The sequence below is a fragment of the Balaenoptera physalus genome, assembly GCF_965194825.1.
Source record: "Balaenoptera physalus genome assembly, chromosome: 11".
Taxonomy (NCBI): domain Eukaryota; kingdom Metazoa; phylum Chordata; class Mammalia; order Artiodactyla; family Balaenopteridae; genus Balaenoptera; species Balaenoptera physalus.
The window spans coordinates 20203203-20224649 of NC_138896.1; the positions used below are offsets into that span (position 1 = coordinate 20203203).

Genomic DNA, 21447 nt, shown 5'->3' on the forward strand with positions numbered 1-21447 from the left:
TCAGGGAAAATACATATTCTTAAAATCTGGATGGCTTATTTTACTGAGTAAATTAGCTCTGATTTTCAGCTGCCAAAATAATAATATATTGGGAGTAAGAGGTAGGCAGAGTTTTGTTATTGTCTTTCTTACATTAGCTTAATGCTTTAGAATACATAATGTATTGTGTATTTTTTTGTTGTTGCTGCTTTTCAGAAAAAATGATCACCCTACAGGTAATGAAGGACTTTTTAGAAGAGGAATAGTATATGAGTAAGATTTGCAAGCAAGAGAGTGTGTCAGGTCTGCAGAATTAACATTATGGAGCTCCATGGGGAATGAACAAATGCAAGTATAGCATGGGAGACTGTCCATATGTTTTAGCAGTCTGTACATTAGCTGGAAGATTGAGAAGGTGCTACCAAAAGTCCAATTGTTCATATTCTTCGATTCAGTAATCCAACTTCAAGAATTCTATCCCGAGAAAAGAATCCCAAAATGTGAAAAAAGTAATATGGATGATAGTCTTTATAAGATTAGTTAATGCTCAGCAACAGAAGAGTTATTGTTCATTCAAAATATGGAATATTGCAGACATGAAAATTATCTTAACACAGCAATATTAAAAAATGCATACCCAAGAAGATATAAAATAGTAAAAATAGAAATCTCGAATAAAACTGGAAAAGAATATTTAAAATATCAAAACTGAGTTAGAGGGTGGATTTAGAGTCTACAATGCTATGTATACTAATATTTATATTTTCCTAATTACATGATAAATACAGGAATGCTTTCTTGTCATTACATTTAAATTATATAGAATTAGATTAAGACATGAAGGATCCTGTTAATAGATTGATGTAAGCTCTCCAGATCTTCTTCCTTGGAGTTACACACACACACACACACGCACACATTACTATGTGTAGTGTTATTTTTTTTAGAAACTTTTTTTTTTTTGGCCACACAGCTTGCGAGGTCTTAGTTCCCCCACCAGGTATCAAACCTGGGCCCTCTGCAGTGAAGCACAAAGTCCTAAACACTGGACCGCCAGGGAATTCCCTGTAGTGTTATTTTAACATAAAAGTCATAATATTGTATTACTTGCAACTTGATTCTTTTTAAAATCTGCATTATAGGTCTTTCTGGATCAATAGTATATATTTACTATTTATATTGTTTTTAACCACTATTGAATGTGATCTATTCTAATACATTTAATTATTTCACAATTGATACTTATTTCTTCTCATTTTAAAAATGTTAAATAATTTTGCAAATGAGCTCTCCTGTATACTTATCCTGGTACAGCTTATTAATGAATTTAAGCTTCATTTATTCATTGGCCACTTGTATTTCCTTAGAGAATTTCCTATTCATATCTCTTGCAAAAGTTTCTATTTCATTGTTTACATTTTAAAAATTTATTTGTTGGAGTTCTTTATGAATTTTAGATTTTTATTGAGATTTCACTGAATTTAGAGATTGGTACAACATAAAATATTTCCATCCAGAGCATAATATCCCTCCCTATTTGTTCTAGTTTTCTTTTATGTCCCTTGACAAAATGTTATTGTTTTCTTTAGATCCTGTACACTTCTTGTGGGAATTTATATTACATAAGGAAGACATTTTCGATGGCTATTTACATAACTGAAATACTTTTTAACTGAAACAGTTACCAGCTCCAGTTGAAACCACAGCAGTTTCTTAAACCTATAATGATCTGTCAAATAACTCAAAGAAGTATAATCATCAGCCTATAATTTGCTTGTATACAAGGGAAATCAATCAATAGATTGTTTTCATGTCCTCTTAACACACCAAAAATGGGATTTAGATACAAAAAATAAAAAGCAGAGAGAGAGAGAAGAAAAACCACAGTTTGGGAATAGTAAACTTTGTTTTCCTTTCTTTGGCAAGCTACTTATTACCTGGCAGTAAACAAGGAGGCCAAGTGGGGTATCCAGCTTGGGCAGCTGGGTCATCAAGGAAAATAATTCCAGTTACTTAATGGTCCTTCAAAATCTTTAGGCATTTAAACTGTGACGTCTTCAAGACAGGATGTCTCCACCGTGTCTATTTTTCCCCTCCTTCTGCACCTCCACCTCCGTTAGGCCAGGTCTCAGCATTTCCCTCACTAGAATCTCTTAGATCCTTAACAGACGTGGAAATAAAGTTGCTGATAATAAATTTTTCCAAAAGCAAGTTGGAGCATGATAAACTGATCTTAAAATTCTGAAGAAAAGATGTACAAGTATAGCCTTGAAAATTTTCTTGGCTTATCATTTACTGAAAAGGGTGTTTTCAAATATCTTTGATTTGAATTTTTGTATTTCTTCTTTTAGTTATGTCGTTATTTGTTTTATACATTTTGAAGCTCTTATTATGTGCATATAAACTTAGATTTTTATAGCTTCCTGGTTAACTAAGACTTTTTACATTATGAAGTGTTCCTCCTTGTTTGACTTTAAGATAGCTATGCCATCTTTTTATTAGTATTTTCATGGTATATATTTCCTCTTTTTTCTTTCAAGCTTTCAGTGTACTTATCTTTTAAGTATGTGTCTTGTAAGCAGTGTTTTTTCAAATCCAGTCTGTCAAACTGTCTTTTAATGACAGCATTTAATCCATTTACATTTAATGCAATTATTGATATAATCTACCATCTTGATTTTTACTTTCTACTGTCTCATTTACATTTTTTTTTCTTTAATTGGCTTCTTTCACAGATTAATATTTTTAAACTATTTCATGTTCCCTCTATGACCTTTGTGGTTACACATTCTTTTAAAATTCCTTAAGTGGTTACCCTAGAGACTACAAAATGTATTCTTATCAAGTGTGTGTCAGTTATCAATTTATTGGCTCTCAGCTTTAAATCCACTCTTTATTGCCGGCTATGCAAAAAAGAATTATTTCTCTTTTGCTAGCTAGTATGAAGCTTTGTCTGTAGAGGGCACTAGAGGGGCACTAGAGAAGGAAAAGGTTTCTGTTCTGGCCCTCCTTAGTTTCTCCAGAGCTGGGCTCCTGAAGTATGAGATGAGCAGCAGCGCCCAGCATCTAGCTGTTACTCTGGGACCCTTTAAAGTGGCATTAGGATTGTGCAGCTTGCAAGTCACCTCCCCAAGAATGGCTTTCCCAGCATCCCCTTGAGCGGCTCTGAGCCAGTTTCAAGGCATTCAGCTTGTCAGCCTTCTTTGGAATGGACAGATGCCTATTCATGGCATAAGGAAAACCAGTTCCTAATGCCAAGATTACCTCTGTGGGTTTCCTTTTTCTCCTGATTTGATAGCAGTGGAGATGGTGGAAAGTGGTTACACTCTGGGTATATTTTGAAGGTAAAGGTGGCGGATCTGCTGATGCAGTGGATGTTAGAGCAAGGTATAAAGAATGATTTCATAGTTTGGGGTTTAAGTCATGGAAATGAGATCTGGAATATGGGAGAGGGAAAGAGGGTGGGTGATGTGGGGTAGAAAAAGAAAGGGGGGGGGGTGATGTGGACACAGGTAGAAAAGAACCATCGAAGATGATTAAGGAGAGAAGTGAGGACAAGTAGGGTCAATGGATTGAAGGTCTTGGTAATATCAAAGAAATGCTGGAGTCAGGGTATCAGACGGCAATAACTAGGAAGACAGCAAGAGAATAAACATAGGCTTGGTGGCGAGAAAACAAATTTGTATTTTAAAATAATCTTTTATTTGCTCATCATATACATTTTAATACATATTCTGTTGATATACATTTATTTTTTGGTGATAGTTAAATAATTTATAAAATATATGCATAATGTAAATCACAAAATCACAAAATATATGCATAATGTGTGAAGTGAACCAGAGCCATCAAACTTCACTGGTGTTCATCTTTATGAGAAGTAGATAATCAAGAGATTTAAGGAGATAAATTCCATCACTGGATTCTTGTATCTTCAGAATTAAAGAGGTAGTATACATAATCAGAAAATCAATTTTGATGTTCAGATCAATGAGGGGTTTGTGTTACTTGAAACAGCAATATGTAAAATAGAAATGTAGTTAACAATCACATAGTCCTAGGCATAATGTGATAATCATGGGAATATCATCAAAAACTACAGACATCAGCAGAAGTAAATTAGTTGCCTATTTTAACCATTGCAACAGTATTTTCAAATGTTCAGAAGAGGATTTCCTAATTTTTTCAAGATATGGGTCTTTATTGTTGATTATTCTACCGATTTTGAAAATTATTGTCTATAAAACTCATTTTATCACTAGCTAGTGTTCATATTTTTAGTCAAAGATACCGCCATTTGTTAGAATTTATAATTTACATTAAATAACAGATTTTGTTACCGAATTAAAATACTTTCAGTCCCAACGAAAGTATTACATTTTAGGGTAACCTCTGCAGCCTTGTTTTGGTAAACAGATGATTTCAACAAAGCTTTTTGAAAAATTGAAAACAGCTCATGAACACTTCTTACTCAATTAGATTCATGGACTCTATTTGGGGAATCAATCTATTAAGGAGCAAAATGTCTGTTTTTACATTCTCCTTTTTAAGTTCCATCTTAATTTTTCTCTTCCCCATTTTCTTCTTATTGCCTCTCATTTATCTATGTCTCTTCTTTCTTCTCTTCTTCTAGCTTAACTTCTGCTCCCCAACCCCTTTCCTTTTTCTTCACTGTCTTCTAGGAAACCTTTTCTCTGCCCGTTCTATTTCTTCTGTGCTTGGATTTACATCTCCTGTTATCTTTCTTTTCCACAGAGAAGTTGTTCCTATTGCATTCATTGGTTCTTTTATAAAAAATTATTGACGGAATAAGTAAAATATTAATAATCTGGCTATGTAGTGATCCAACAAACGTTAAGATATGTGAACGTTTCACAAATGCGACATGTAATTATCCACTGCTGATGTCAATAAGGCATGGTCTCTTTGGTATAAGCTTCTATGTTCAAGATGTAGCATCAGCAAATACTTGAATTTTTCATGTTGCTTGGTATCCCTGTGAACTAAAGATATTACTAATGAGCAACAGTATGAAACTCATTTTAATACTTTTTCTTTTTTTATTGCATTGGGGTGAATTTTTATTTTTAGTCTTCAGTTCCAGTTATATAGTCTATGATGCTTTAAGGTAAAAGAGGATCTAAAGCTGGAATGTAAACTGGAATTGACTCTCCTCCCAACTTTTTACAGATTCACCAAATGACTGGTTATAGGTCACATAACTCTCCTATTTATTTCATAAGGTTGTTATAGTCAACATTTATTGTTGTCTTACCATGTGCCACTCACTCTTCTAGAAGGGCCTTAATACAACACAACCCTGTGAGGTAGGTGCTATTACTATATTCACTTCACAGATGAAAATCTGAGACACAGATTCCCCAAAGGTCACATAGTAGGTGATAGAACCAAGATTTTAACTCAAGAAGTCAGTTTCCAAGTCTGAAGTGTTGACCACCGTACTATTGCCTCCTTGATATTTGACCTTTTTTCAGATCTGCTCCACCTCCAAGACCTTGGACTTGGCATTCTCTCGTTCAGCTGCCTCCTTACCTTTAATGCCTCCTGCTTTTTCGCAACTACTGAAGACGCTCAGCATCCCCATTGAGCCTCTTAACTCTCTTTATTCTCCCAGGGCCACTCATGCCTCGTTCCTGCTTTCCCTTCCTTCTCTGTCACACCAGGAGGACTTGCCATTGCTCTAATTCACCTTGTATTTTTCTACCTTTTAACTTCACCCACTCCTTCTGTCTGGAATATTCTATCATCGCTCCCTCCATTTCAGCTTATTAAAAATATTCCCCAACCTTCAAGGTGCTCTCCTAATGCCCCCTCCCTACACCCCTGAAATACTACCTTTTCTGTAATGTTCTTCCTGGTCATTGCAAAAAGTCAGATGTAATTTCTCTCTCCTCAGTATTCCCAACACTAAGTTGGTACAACAAATATAGTGCTTACTAAGTCTGCCTTATAATCTAGTTGTATGTGAATTCCTTTCACATCCCTTCTAGCCTATGGTAACTTAGAAGATCTAGGCTAGAGTATGGAATAAAGAACGTTACAACTGAAAAGAATATTCTATTTAGATCCTTAATTTTACTGGTAAGGACACCAAAGCTTAGTTTAAGATGTAAGTCACACTGACAGTTAAAGACAGAAATTCACTTGTTCCTTCCTTCCTTAAATTCATATTATGAATAATACTATGTGTGCACAGAGCACTGTGCTCAGTACTAGGGTTATGCAGGCAAAAGTGTCTACTTTTAAGAAATTCAGAGTCTACTGACTGGAAGAGACAACAGATTATTACAATACAACGTGATGGGATAGCTGTTTGTGGAATAAATAAATGCATGAGTCAAGGAATTTACTATCTTTGTAGTAATATTATGTGACCTTTTCAATAACAAATGTATGGAAACAGGTTTTGTAGTTCAGTTTATAAAATCACATCCCGAGTGGTAGGAAGGAACGTCAAGTCTGGTTTGTGTCAGACAAGCTGATCTCCATCAGTCTGAAAAAGAGAGGGGTCTATTGAAATGGAGAGGTGATGTTTTCCATCTCACTCTGTTTTTAGTTTTTCTCCTTTCAGTTTTGGTTGCTGCTTTTCTTTTTTGTGTTTATTTTTTTCTTCCAGTGTTTCTGTTTATTTTATTGAGATATAATGGACATACAGCACTATATAAGTTTAAGGTATACAGCATAATGATTTGACTTACCTATATCATGAAATGATTATCACATTAAGTTTAATGAGCATCCATCATCTCATATAGAGACACAATTAAAGAAGTAGAAAATATGTTTTCCTTGTGATGAGAATTCCTAGGACTTACTTTCTTAACCACTTTCATATATAACATAGAGCAGTGTTAATTACATTTATCATGTTGTGTATTAAATTCCTAGTGCTTAATTATCTTATAACTAGAAGTTTGTACCTTTTGGCCACCTTCATCCAATTCCCCCTCCCCCCCATCTCTGGCAATCACAAATCTGATCTCTTTTTCTATGAGTTTGTTCGTTTGTTTGTTTTTGAAGTATAATTGACCTACAGCACCGTGTTAGTTCCTGTCACACAACATAGTGATTCAATATTTCTATACATTTCAAAATGATCACCTCCATAAGTCTAGTTATGAAATGTCACCACACAAAGATATTACATTGTTATTGTCTATACTCCCCACATTGTACATTTCACACCTGTGACTGCACCTGGAAGTTTATTTTTAAACTGAAGTTTGTACCTCTTAATCTCCCTCACCCATTTCCTTCCTCCCTCCACCCATCTCCCCTCTGTCAATCACCTTGTTCATTCTCTATAACTGTTTCTGTTTTGTTATGTTTGTTCATTTGTTTTGCTTTTTAGATTCCACATATAAGTGAAATCACACAGTATTTGTCTTTGGTTGCTGCCTTCCTTCATATGTTCAGGGTTTAGCTCTGAACACTCACTGACCACCTAGGATAATTTTTGTCTTGTTTATTAATTGGCTGCATGTTCACCTCAACCAGACCAAAGATCCCATGGACTTTGGGCTGGAGGCACTCACTACTCATTTTATTTACTTGTTTTTAAACTTGAATGTTCTTCCTGTAATGTTAGCTCCTCTCATTCCCCCGAAAGTCAGGTTTTCTGACAGGCACGGTGCCTGCTTAATTCAGATGCCAAAGACAGTGTGATGGGATGGATATAAAGGTGTCTCCCAGATCTACAGGATGCTTTACCTGGGAAATCTCAGGTCCTCTCTACCCACAGTACATCAGGAAGGACTTCCAGTTGGGTGGTGTTAGGGGGAGTTTTATTTGAAAATGGTTCCAAAACCTGTAAAAGAGATAAAGCAGAAAAATATGTTTTCGAAACTTCCATGCCTATTGTTTTGCCAAGATCTGCTGGGCACCTGGTCCTCAGCTCTCCCTGAGGCAGCATTTTCCTGTACTGTTTCAGATGTTAATGTAGCTTAACATTTCCAGTGTGTTGAATGCAGTCCCTTAAAACATGACAACTGTGTCTTATTTTTATTTTTCTGGGATGCGCCTTGCTTTAAGGAATTCTTATATGTAAAAATATAGATTTGTATTCTGAACACAAAAGGACCTGGTATTGGTGAAGGTGCAGGTAAATGTGTTGTACATTATTTCTGGGGAGGTGAGCTGGCTTCCTAAGAATGATTTGGCAGCGTGTAGCAAAAGTCTACACACTGAGTGTGTGTTGGATCCAGCAGCTCCACTCCTAGGAATTTATCCTAAGAAATCACTATGAAAGTGTGCAAGACACACCTACGTGTTTATTTGGCAAAACATCATTTCAAATAGTGAAAGTTAGAAACTTACAGGGTGGATCAAAGATTGTTCAGTAAACATGCAGGAACAAAAGTATGTACAGTATTATCCCAGTTTTTAAAATTTTTGATTGATTTATTTTAAAATAAATTTATTTATTTATTTTTTATTTATGGCTGCGTTGGGTCTTCGTTGCTGCGCACAGGCTTTTTCTAGTTGTGGCAAGTGGGGGTTACTCTTTGTTGCGGTGCGTGGGCTTCTCATTGTGATGACTTCTCTTGTTGCGGAGCACAGGCTCTAGGTGCGCGGGCTTCAGTAGTTGCAGCACGTGGGCTCAATAGTTGTGGCTCACGGGCTCTAGAGCGCAGGCTCAGTAGTTGTGGCACACAGGCTTAGTTGCTCCAGCGGCATGTGGGATCTTCCTGGACCAGGGATCAAACCCGTGTTCCCCTGCATTGGCAGGCAGATTCCTAACCACTGCGCCACAGGGAAGTCCAGTATTATCCCATTTTTATAAAAAAAAGTGCATGTGAAGAAAGATTAACTAGATACCAAAGTGCAAATTGCTCTCTCTGGATGATGTGATCATTTGTGGTTTTAACTGTTGTTTTTTGTTTTGCTTTTGTATTTGAAATTTTTTTTCAAATTTTCTGCAGTAGATATGTATTAGTTTTATGACCAGAAAAATATTTAATAAACTCATAAATCCCATTTTGAAAGCAACAAAGAAAAATTGGGTTGTGACTGCTTTCCAAGATTCATTATGGGATTCTCTTACATTTATGACCTTTGCTATCAAAACAACATAAGAAAATAGGCTTCAGCACCAATATCCCAGAAGCTTCCAAGATGGAATTATTTTTTTAAGAAAAGTAACATTCGAATCTCCCCCAAAGTTGTTACATTTCCTTTTTTTCCGGAACAAGAAGACACGTATAAGTTTTGTTGAAAATGAACAAAACCTGTAATTTTCTACCGCTGTTAAAATGTTTGGGGTTGATCTGTGTGTCCCAACACTAGGGATACCAAAGATATATTAATGAGTAAAAAATGCAAGTTACAGATGTACTAGGATTACATTAAAAAACAACAGCAAAAATAACCTTCCCTCCCCAACTATCTGGGACGTTTTATTGAGAACAAATATATTTAGTTAAATGTTGATGTATTCAGAATTAGGCCTGGGATGACACACACTGTGCTGTGATCAAGTGTTACCCCGGAGAGCGGGCAGAGAGAAAGACAGGAAACAGACAAGGTTTTCTGGGAAGTGTGGGGGAGGGTTCTTTCCTGTTATTTTATATACGTCTACATTCTTTCAATATTTTAAAAATCATTTCAAAACATTCAAAAAGAAATAAATAAAAAAGAAAATTCAAGACATGCCTGTGCCTGGGAGCTCAAGGCAGAAGCTAGATAGTAGGCTTTGCTTATTTAAAATTAAATTCCTGAACTTTTCAGAGGGTCAGTGGTAATGATAAGAAAGTATTCTCCCTCTTGCTGATTATTTTGCAAATATGAAAATGGCAAATGGGCCCTTCTGACACTTCAACTCAGATATTCCAACTATAGTCTTAAAGACATATACAGTTGGGTTTTGTTTTTGTTTTTGGCTGCATTGGGTCTTCGTTGCTGCACACGGGCTTTCTCTAGTTGTGGCGAGCAGGGGCTACTCTTTGTTGTGGTGCACGGGCTTCCCACTGTGGTGGCTTCTCTTGTTGCGGAGCACAGGCTCTAGGCGCGCAGGTTTCAGTAGCTGCAGCACGCGGGCTCAGTAGTTGTGGCTCAGGGGCTCTAGAGTGCAGGCTCAGTAGTTATGGCGCACGGGCTTAGTTGCTCCGCAGCATGTGGGATCTTCCCGGACCAGGGCTCAAACCCGTGTCCCCTGCATTGGCAGGCGGATTCTTAACCACTGGGCCACCAGGGAGGTCCACATATACAGTTTTTTTTTTTAAGTATTTGTTTATTTATTTATTTATGGCTGTGTTGGGTCTTCGGTTCTGTGCGAGGGCTTTCTCTAGTTGTGGCAAGCGGGGGCCACTCTTCATCGCGGTGCGCGGGCCTCTCACTATCGCGGCCTCTCTTGTTGCGGAGCACAGGCTCCAGACGCGCAGGCTCGGTAATTGTGGCTCACGGGCCTAGTTGCTCCGCGGCATGTGGGATCTTCCCAGACCAGGGCTCGAACCCATGTGCCCTGCATTGGCAGGCAGATTCTCAACCACTGCGCCACCAGGGAAGCCCCCACATATACAGTTTTGCAATGAGAAACTGACACGGTTTTGAAGTGTAAGCAGGTAGAGACTCGCAGGGCCATTCCCCTTAACCAACTGGTTCACCAGATTCATGCTCAGAGTTGGGCACAGGCAAAAATTTGTCATGGGAAATAATTGTCTTCGATGATCACATCTTTGCCACATAAAACCCCCTCCTCATTGTTGTCTTGGCCAAACACACCCTTTTCCTCTCATAATGTCCTTCCCTTTCCTATACCATAAACCACTTTCAGAAAAGACTGAAACACATTTGCATGAATATAGAAACAATGACTCTTTAAAATGTTATTTTCCTAACTAGATTTGCTTTTTAACACATTAACAAAGAAATAAAGCTCTAATGGCGGAATCTCACACACCCATCAAAATTTGGGGGCATAGTCGGTCACCAACTCTGTTTATATATCCACAGCATCCTCTGCAGTGGCCTAGAGCACAACAGGCATTTTCAGACTTACAGATGATGGTATATGTCAGGATCCCGCTGCAGCCGGGTTTGGAATCCTATATACAAGTCATCCCAGAGCAGACCATTCTTCACCACGTGTCTGATGACATCAACCCGGCTCCGAATCTGCAACAGATATGGAACAACTAGCAGGGGTGACACAGCCAGCACTGAGCATCGGTACTGACCCCCTGTGTCCCTGAAAGAAGCAGCTGCCTATAATGGCAGGGGTCTGAGGAGTCAAGGAGAAAAGCCTACTGAAGTAGATATCACAGGCGGAGGGGGAAAGAGAGGCTCCTGAGTGCAGTAGAAATTGAGGGAAGGAAACCAGGAAATGGATCAGGAGCCGGGGTTGGGGGGTGGCGCAGAGTGGCTGAGAGCACAGACAGAATCAGATTGCTGGGTTCAAATCCATGGTCTAGCTGTGTGATCCTGGCAAACAATCTGTGCCTCAGTTTCCTCATCTATAAAATGGAGATAATAGAACATTCCCCACAGGATTACTGTGAGGATTCACTGAGTCAGTGTATATAAAATACTGAAAACAAGGCCTGCCACAGAGCAAGATTACCTTAATTCGGTGGGCAAGGCCCTTACCTTTAAAGAATCCCAACTCCTGACATGGGATCTGTTGAATAGTCAAAGGTGCACAGGGTTAGGAGACAGGCAGAGATGGTTTTGAGTCTTAGCCCAGCACTTACTAATCATGTGACCTTAACCTTGCTAAGCCTTGGTCTCCTCTGTTACTGTTGTGAGAAAAAAAGAGATAATTCATTAAAAAAAAAAAAAGAGCATGAGGTAGCAAGAAGGGAAGTTACTAAGATCGGACATGGTTTTAACACTTCATAGGTACACATGTTCAAGTTTACCAGGAGCCTTTTTCAGTATCTGGCATCACATTTTTTTTCCTGATAAATACCGTGCTAATGCCAGTAGAGGCAACTTTATCATAAATGACAGGCTACTAAATGACACGGAATGATCAGAAGATTGGCATTTAGGATTTATTTCTCTTTCCTGCACCATTCCTACAAAACGATTACATCCATTGTGAACTGAGATCGCAAACACAGGTCAGAAGATCTCCTGTTTTGCCAATAGAGACTTAGAAACATGACTGCACAGTTTAAGTTGAGGATTGCCCAGCTAAAGTGCAGTATCAAGATCTAGTTCCTCCGATTGTCATGATAGTGGATGCTGCTGGATTAAAGATTTTTGTAATTCAAAAAAAAAAAAAAGATCTAGTTCCTCACAGTGGAGGGGAGATGCCCTTTCTTGACCTTTCAAACTAGAGAGGAGCACGTGGAAGAATTGGGGAGGTTTTGAGAAAAGTTTAGATTGTAAAATGGGAAGGTCTTGGTGCTTGATTAGATTTGGGGATGAGGGAAAAGGAAAAAGTTGAAGATTACCCCCCTGTTTCTAGCTGGGCTCACTGCGGGGGGGAGTGGGGACAAGGAACTGATATTGCCAACAATCAAGACAGAAAAGGACAAAGAGCAGTTTTAAGAGAACGATGATGTGTTGCATTTTGAACAGGTTGAAAATGAGATACCAGGGATCTGGATATCCAGGTGATGATATCTAGCAGGCGATTAACTCTAATGAATCTGAAGCTGGACAGAGTTGGCGGGAGCTGGGCAAAGTCTGGGCAGGACCTATGGATTTTTGGCGTCAGAGAAGCGGTGCTAGCAGATGTGTTCGGTGGGTTGAGCACAGAACCCTGGAGGAAAACAAGAGATTTAAGTGGTGGCTGGAGAAAGAGAGACCCTGAAAGAATGTAGAAGAACAGTCAAGAAGTGAAGAAAACAAGGGCTAGTGTCACTGGAGCTGAGAAAGGACTTCTAATTTAAAATGATGGACAGATCCCATACATAACCCGCCTTCTGCCCACTTCCAGATGCAGCTGAAGTGTTGACAAAGCAAGCATACAGGTATGAACTGTCACAGTGAAAAAGAAATGAAGTGAGTTGTTGACAGCAGGAGATTTCAATTAACTAATGTGAATCTGGAAAGCAGGAGGGTGAGTGGCATCTAAAGACCAGGGCAGAGGCTGCAGGATCCCAGAGAGTATGTGGAGGGACATTCAGATTCAGAAGGAGAAGAGGTACGTACCATGGACGACAGCAGGGACACAGAGCACAAAAGTATGTACACAAAACAGTCAACCCCTTCCTTACGCCTATGCATGGCTCCTGGGCCAAATACATTCAGACAGTTCTCTGAATAAATGGAATCAATTTTGCAGGGAGAATGAGGGCAGGAGTGTATATGTGATGCCCCAGAGCAAGGACCTCCACATTTTGGTATTTAGGGGTCCCTCAGCCTAATAGCTGGCTCCTCACCTTCATAACTTAAACAGGTGACCCCCTGTCCAAATACAACCTAGGTCTTAGTTGATAGCTTACAGTCCCTTTTTAAAAAATTGAATTAACTTTCCACATTTATAAATCTGGGTATTTTACATGAAAATCCAGATTTCCAAGTTTTCTGGAAAATTCGGAAGATCAGCTGGAGCTCAGTAGGGGCTCCTCCCTTCCCATGCTTTCCACTTGATACAGTCCCCACCCAGCTCCCCCTATTTACAAGATCTGCCTCGGGTCCGCCTGTGAGCATTTAAGTGTGTAACCCCTGCCTTCAAGTAAAGCCTGCTGTTTGAAAAGGTCTTTTTTTTTTTTTTTTGGTAAATATAGATTAATCCCTAAATTCTTAAAAGTCACCTACAATGGAAGAAAGGTCAGCCTGGGGTAAGCAACACTGCATGTAACTACAGTAGAAGCCGAAGGAGCAATGCCTTCAGGTAACCATGGAAAGTGACTGCCACCCAGCATAATGGGTTCAGCCAAGCTATCGTGCAAGATCAGACAGGAAAGTACTTGAAGTTTAGCTCCCGTGTAACATTTCTTCGGCAGATACTTAAGCAAAAAAAGTCCCACAAAGGAGGAAAGCAAAGAAGGTGAAGACATGGGTGGGGTCTGGAAGTGGGTAAGGGATGTCACAGGGTGACAGACTGGCAGCAGACCTAGAGAGGAGCCCATCCAGATTGGAGCAGGATGTACAGCTACAGGAGCCACGCATCTAGGAAAGATGGAGAGCTGGTGTGATAGAAAATGTATTTATGAGTTTAAAAGGCAATGAATGGCCCCCACCTTCAAAAAAAAGGCAATATGAGAAGGCTCCAGGTGGCAAGAAAAGGAGCTCTTCCAAGTATAGGCATATCCTCTATATATGAACCTCAACATACAGAAATCTCACTAAAATCCTGGGAGATAAAAGCACTGAGAGTCAAAATAGGGACCACCACGTACACAGCAGGCATGATGGTTTACCCCATGGTGTGTTAAATCTGCAAGAGAGCTGTTGCCTGCTTTATCCAACAGATACATTATAAAAAGCTGTGGAAAAGTGACTTTTTTTCAATGAAATATTTTAAATGAACTTGTGATTTTAAAAATTCCAAAGAAAAATCTCCCTTACGGCAACAGATACCTTAATTTATAAGTTTTGTAAATTCAGAGTTAAGAAGCAAGACAGTGGCTAAATACACAGAATCTGGAGCTAGACCACTTGTGGTCAAAGCCCTGCACCATGCATTTACTAGCTGTATGAACTTGGGCAGGTTATATAACCCATTGGCATGGCATTTTCCTCATCCATAAATGGGGAGTATAGTAATATGGGTTCATGAGGTGGTTGTATTAAATGACCTAATATTTATGAAGCTGTGTTATGTATGTGTTTGGTAAATAAAGCAATAAATTTAGCAGATTCATTTTGCTTAAAATGGGTGTTTTTTATGTAGGGTTTTCCTATATGTGAAAACCCAGTTTTTTAAAACCCATAAAGCAGGCAGTGGATTATTGGTTTTACTAAAGTTTCACCATAAGAGTCTCTTCAACAGCAAGTACTAAACATAAAAATACAAGTCAAATTATTAAAATGTAGTTTAAGAATACATCTATTTTATAAAGGTACATTTAAATCTCTATAATTAAGGCATCACACATTTATATGGCATGTGTAATACACTTAAGGGCAGACTATACACCCTCCTAATTTAGTGATTTTTACATTTATATAGAATTTAAAATTACAATGTATGCTCACATATTTTATGTCATTTGACTATAATAAAAAAAAAACTGATAAGGTGGGAAGAAGTCCAATGGAAGGAAAAAAAAAAAACCACCAAGGCTCGGACAAGGATTCAAAGCCTCATAATCAATAATCCTCATCAGTAGGGATGGGGTACCCATCCCAGTCTTGACGTTGTGTCCAAAACCCCGGCTCTTAACACCATGCCTGCCGTGGGTTAGGGATCTGTTAAAAATTGGAGCTCAACAAAATATGTGTTGGTTTATGCTGACTTCACTTTCTTTAGAGAGCCACCCATTGGGTTTGTTTGGGGAAGGAGACACCACTGGAGAGAAGGCAAGGAAGGCAGAGATCAGTGCTTGCAGATCTGATAACAGTGCAGGCGGGTCAGCTGTTTGGAAGGAAGCAGGTAGAAAAGCCAGTCTTTGCAAATAACTCAAAAAGAAACAAGTATGGAGTTTAGTTAATAATAATGTTTCAGTATCGGCATGTTAGTTGTGACAAATGTAGCACAGTAAAGTAAGATGTTAACAATACTCTCTGTACTATCCTTGCAACTATTCTGTAAATCTAAAGGTTATTCCAATCTAAAAAGTTTATTTAGGAAGGAAGGAAAGGTGGAAGGAAGGAAGGAAGGAGCACTGCCACTGGTGTTCCTGCTTACTTCCTCATACGGATGTTCCCGGCTTGGTCTTTCTTTTGGAAAGGATAAATCTAGAAAGTCAACCAAATAGTCATATCCTCCAGGAAAAGGGCTGAAGTCCTCATCTGTCTCAATCATCTGTGCAAATGACAACATGGTAAAGGGAAGAAGCATATCAATCTGGTGGTCAAGGTCCTTAAAAAATTTTGGAACATACAAGACCCAAATGCTCTTAAATGATAGCAACGAAGTGGAGTTAATATAAAAAGAGTCTCTCCTCTCTGCTCTCTTCTATTCCCCCCTCCTCTACCCCCTCCTTCAATCCCTCTCTCCCTCTCTCCTCTTTCCTGAACTGAATTCTAATCCTAGTCTTCTACACTAGCAAAACTGCTTCATATCACTAGCTTCAATCAAATTTACAGAGAAGGATATCATTATCTTAAGCACTATTAGTAATGAGATATCAAATACCACTGTATGTTTGCAGGTTAAAAAATAAATAAAATGTGAAATTTTTCTCACCATCACATAGCAGCTAAATATAAAGAGTGTCATTGAAAATTCCAAATGTTTTCTCTTTTTCATACTAATTGCTCAACTGAAAATATAATGTAGACCAATGTTTCCCAGGTCTTTGGGTTTCAAAGACAATTTTCTAAAAAATATTTGGTAGCTAATGTAGGCATCAACATTTCATTTTGCTAAGTGAGGACTTAAAAAAAATTCTAACATCTACTATCCTTTTATTTCATTAAAGGAAGACTGCTTTCATGCCTCAAAAATAGAAAGGACCTAATCTTGGAATAATAACAATTCATCCCAAGAAAAGAGAGCTGACATCTTTGTAACCACACTCACATGCATACTCATACTTGTTTCATTACTGACCATCAAAAACTTTGTCACAGACTGGCACTGACCCCCAGGTAGGTTTTTAGGACTCACTGATTTTGAGAATGCTAAGTGTTGCCTGGTACCCAGCATTAATGTTCAGGGGTTGAAAGGGAAACTTGGGAACAGCCCTCAGCCTGAGGGTAACCAGTCTTTGTTTCTAAGGGTATGAATGCTGTCCATTTCCTGATGCTTTCCTTAAACTTTGCTCCCCATGCACAAATTCAGGCACTAAATGTAAGTGGGATAAAATATACATATAAGTATTGCAGGGATTTCCAGCCCATTTCAGGCCTCCTCTTTCTCTTTCACCCCCTGCCTGTTGGTACTTATTTTGTTTTTGGATACCTCCTCAGTTATGGTGACCAGCTTCTAACGTGAACCACTTGGGCTTTTGAGCTCCGTGCATACATGTTGGGGCTAATTTAAGTTCTAAGCTGACCTCATGGTTTGTGTAATTCATTCCTTACCACAGCTGCAGATAAGAATTACCTGCTTCTCTGCTGCTACAGGACACCACCTCTCCAGTGGAGCCCACTTGCCTGTTCCACAGTTTAAGTACCTGTTTCTGCTACAAACACAACACAACAAAACACCCACAAAACAAAAACTAACAATGGTGATGGGAGGAAAAAGTGCTCCCAGAGAGAAACTGAGCTGGACCTCAGAACGTCCCCTACATTTTCAACAGGGGATTGTTTTAGCACATTGTCCAATCTATTTTCTGTGAAGCAGATGGTAGGGCTTAATAAATGGTTTTTTGACAAACAAATTGGAATACTTCATAATACAAGACAGCAAAGACAAATAATACTTCATAGCATACCCTGACCACCAGGTTATAATCCTTAAATCCAGCCCAAGTGAAGTATTCTTTTATCCAGCATGAGTGACGAAATATTTCATCTCCTACAGCAGCATTCAAGATTCTCAAATATGGTCCGAAGTCCCAGGAATCCTTGTAAATTTTAGTCCCCTCTGGAGGCTCTATGATGCCTTTGCTTAAAGACACAAACGTGAGAGAACAAGGAAAGAAGAAAGCAACAAATAAGGAAGGCAGAAATTAGCACTTCAATTTCAACAGTCAACCAGACAAGCAGCTTTAAGACTGTTCAGATGATACCAAGGGGTCTCACAGAAGAGCCTCGGGGAACACTGAGGGGTAGGGCCCCAGCCCAGCCTAAACCAGAACAGCTCCTGTTAATTGTTTAGTGTGATGGCTCTCCAAGTCAGAATACATTTAAAGATAAAAGTCCGCGTCGGGGAAACAAAAATTGGAAAACCACTGATGTGGACCCTTCGGCTCAAATAACTTAATTATGGAAATGTTGAATGTAAGTGGTCATATTGATTTTGTGGAAGTCTGCTCACTCCTGCCCTGCCCCCCACCTCCACTAGAATGTAAGTTTGATGAGAGCAGCAACCATGACTGGCACATAGAAGGGGCCCCATAAATATTTGTTGAACATAGGAATGACTTTAGCCTATCTTTGAGATATACGCAGAATTTTGTTTCTCTAATATATGGTCCTCTCACTATACTAATCAAACCACAGCTCTCAGACAGATGGGCAACTCTGTATGTAAGCCCAGTCAGCAATATGGACGAGAGAGTTCTCTGACATTCCTCGAGCTGTCCATCCAGTGTGAAGATGGATCATTGCATGGAACATGGACTCTTGAATCCTGGCAACAGAATAGGATGTGATCTGGATAAGGGAAAGATGAGGAGGGAAATGGGCACCTGGCTAGTAGAGATTTGGTAACTATGTCCCACTTATCAAAACAACACTTTTAGTCCATTATTTGCCCAAAGCTAGAGAGGCACTGGTTTCAACAATAAATTACTTATCAAAACCTAAAGTTTCTAACTTCTAAATGAATGTCAAATCTGCTTCTCCAACTCCTCCCCCCCATCTCAGTTTACAGCCTCACTAATTTCTCCCTGGATAAAGCCTCAGTCTCCAGCTGGCCTCCCTGACTCTAGTTCTTCCCCCTGTGGCCTCTTCCCCAGGACATGGTCTTCCAAAAAGTAAAATAGTTTTTCTAAAACACAACGCAGTAATGTTCCTTCTTTGCTTTATAACTTTCTCAAGCTCTCCTTACTCACAGGCAAGTTCCTTGGACTGTCTCACAAGTCCTTTCCGACCCTGGCCCGACAGGGCATTCCCGTCTCATCCTTTTCCTTCACCTTCACTTACCAACCCTACAGTCAGGTGGATGGTTGGATTCATGAGGGAAGGACCTCTTCACAGCTGTTTCCTTGTACTTAGTATGATGCCAGGTATACAGAAGGAGCTCAATAAATCATTTCCGAATGAATGGCATAGGTCTATTCACTTAAAGTATCTGCACTCACCAAACTCATGACACTATTTACACCTCCCTTCTCCAGCACGTGTCAGTCCCTCTGAACGGAATCTCCATCTGTCTCTCTTAATTATAACCTCCTCCTGATCTCTAAGACATAGCTCAAATGCCTAAGACTTCAGATTGAGCTTTCCTTGACCACATTTCCTGTTCTCTCCTGGCCCCTCCTCCCCTCACAAGGCAGAGTTAAGCACTTTGTCTCCCTGTGTCCTTACACTCTGTCTTACTACTGAGAATCCAACAATATCGACTCTCTTGTTACCCAGAATGCTTTGGTGTGACACAATGATACAGATGCAGATTCCCAGGCTCTGCCTCCGATCTACTGAATCAGAATCTCAGGGGGTCGAGCCCAGGGAGCTGCATTTATCCAAGTGCCTCAAGTTATTCTGATGTTCATTCAAGTTTGAGGATTATTACCATAGGATACATCTGGGGAACTGGAGAGAAATGATGGAGAATTCTGCAAGTGCCAAATGCCAGACTCTTGAATGTCCTGCTCAATCCTGAAATAATTAAAAACTTCTCTCACCCTTGATCTGCAGAATACAAACTGCTTTTATCCTAGAGGTACTGGGGAGATCCTAAGGAATTTTAAGCAGGGAAAGGAACAGGAAGAGTTTTGCATTTAAAAAAGGTTTCTTCGGCAACAATGCAGAGTGGAGGCTTTCCTTGCTTATGATCCCAGTAAGAATTATATTTTACTTGAGGACCCTGGGGGTCCACATACCAAGCATACCTGTGAAACAAAGTCTCCTGAAATAATACTACTCCTTGTTATATGTACTCGGGCAATGTACTCAGGTCTATTCTATTTTATTCTATTTCATTTTTTAAAATGTTGGTCGTGATCAGTGCCATTGATTTTACAACCCACCAGCGGACTGTGGCCAGCAGATTGAAAAAGGCTGGCATTGAGGACAGATCAGAGGAGAGCAGGGTGGAGGCACAGAGCCAAGTCAAGGGCCGCTGCTTGAATCTAGGTGAAAAAAAATTGTGAGAGGCCGAATTAAGGTCACGACGGAAGAGGCTGGAGACGAGTGGTGGATTTGTGAGAGATTTATGAAGAATTGACCAGATTTGGTAACTAGCTGGATATGGGAAGTTAGCAAAAGGGCATAATCAGCTGGCTGTGCCATTCACACCAACTTTGCAAAGGTAAGGCCAGGAGAGGGGTGTGCTTTTGGCAGCTGTGTGCCCAGCTCTCCAACACGTTCAGTCCATTTCTAAATAAGGGTGAGGAACTAACAGTTCCATTTGGCTCAAGACAAGTATATGTAAAAATATAGGTCTGTGACATCAATAGTAGCTTTTCCTGAATTACACTCCCAGTGCACTGTTACTTGTTCAAAGGTACTGTCTGTGGAATTGGCAGTTGGGTAATGTTTATACTGATATGAAAACGAATTCTCATGCTTATTGCTTTTTACTTCAGACAACTTATTTTTGAGCTGCATCAATTGTCCTTCATAGAAAAAACTTCCTCACTCTTTGTTTTCAAGTAAGGCTCTGAGACAAGGAAAACGTTTGAGTAATTATTACATAGGATGAGAAAATTATTATATAGGACTGAGAACAAACTCAGCCTTTTTTCCCCTAGATTTGAAAGATACTTATTTAATAGTTTATTTTCTTTAGACAGTTAAGACTTCCATTTTAAAAAGTGATGTGTGGATCTTAATGCATGACAAGCTCAGGATGCTACTCAATAAAAACTTTATATTGTGACAACCAGGGACCTACCAAGAGACCACAGGTATGTCCCTTACTTTCTCATAAAATTGAAAAAATCCCTGAATCATTTTTTTCTCTATAAGTATTTAAGCCACACCTGTCTGTTGGATCCTTTAGCATCCTACCCAGATCAAGAGTGGCTCCAGGTCGTGGGGTCCATGTTAACACATCAGAATTTTTCTTGATAAGATTGTTGAGTTCATTTGGGTCATTTTTGATGTTTGTTTCCTTAATATACCTGAGAAATAAGAACATTCCCATGTAAGAAAGTTTACTCTCAGATGAAATTTTGATTAGAACAATGACAGAATTTTTGTTTGTTTGTTTCCTCTGCAATCCTACTTCCCAATCCCCCTGCACTTATCCCATGAAAGATAAAGACTATATTTGGGCTAATGTCCCTAATTGGGGAACAGCTATTATTTATACTTTGTTTTTTAGTATAATCACATAGTGATTGGAATTGAAGTTAGATGTAGCAAGACTATTATAAAGAAGTAGGAATAGCACAATCTTGTATTTTTTTTCCAGTTTTTTAAAATTGAAGTATAGTTATTTACAGTAGTATGTTAGTTTCAGTTTATAGCATAGTTATTCATTTTCTTATATTTAATATTAATGAAATATATAGATGATTAAATATTACTTGACAGGTATATACTAAGTGTTTAACATGAACGAATTGATTTTATCTTCACCACCCACTGAGATACCTGCCATTATTAATTACA

At 39.0% G+C, this 21447-nt stretch overlaps 1 protein-coding gene across 9 annotated transcripts in view; it reads right to left on the reverse strand.

Moving 5' to 3' along the window:
* Nucleotides 1–3661: 3661 nt before the first annotated feature.
* Nucleotides 3662–21447, reverse strand: part of LOC309637823 (cytidine monophosphate-N-acetylneuraminic acid hydroxylase) — a 285683-nt gene continuing 267897 nt past the window's right edge. For 7 of the 9 annotated variants that reach the window (XM_082413025.1, XM_082413030.1, XM_082413028.1 and 4 more), the window contains 6 exons: nucleotides 20814–20954; nucleotides 17439–17613; nucleotides 15743–15859; nucleotides 10997–11112; nucleotides 7711–7807; nucleotides 3662–4982 (listed from right to left, as the gene is read on the reverse strand). In XM_082413025.1, coding sequence (XP_082269151.1) covers nucleotides 7732–7807; nucleotides 10997–11112; nucleotides 15743–15859; nucleotides 17439–17613; nucleotides 20814–20954 — 625 coding nt within the window. In that variant the 3' untranslated portion in view covers nucleotides 3662–4982; nucleotides 7711–7731. The other 2 variants (XR_014250836.1, XM_082413029.1) reach the window with 2 other exon arrangements.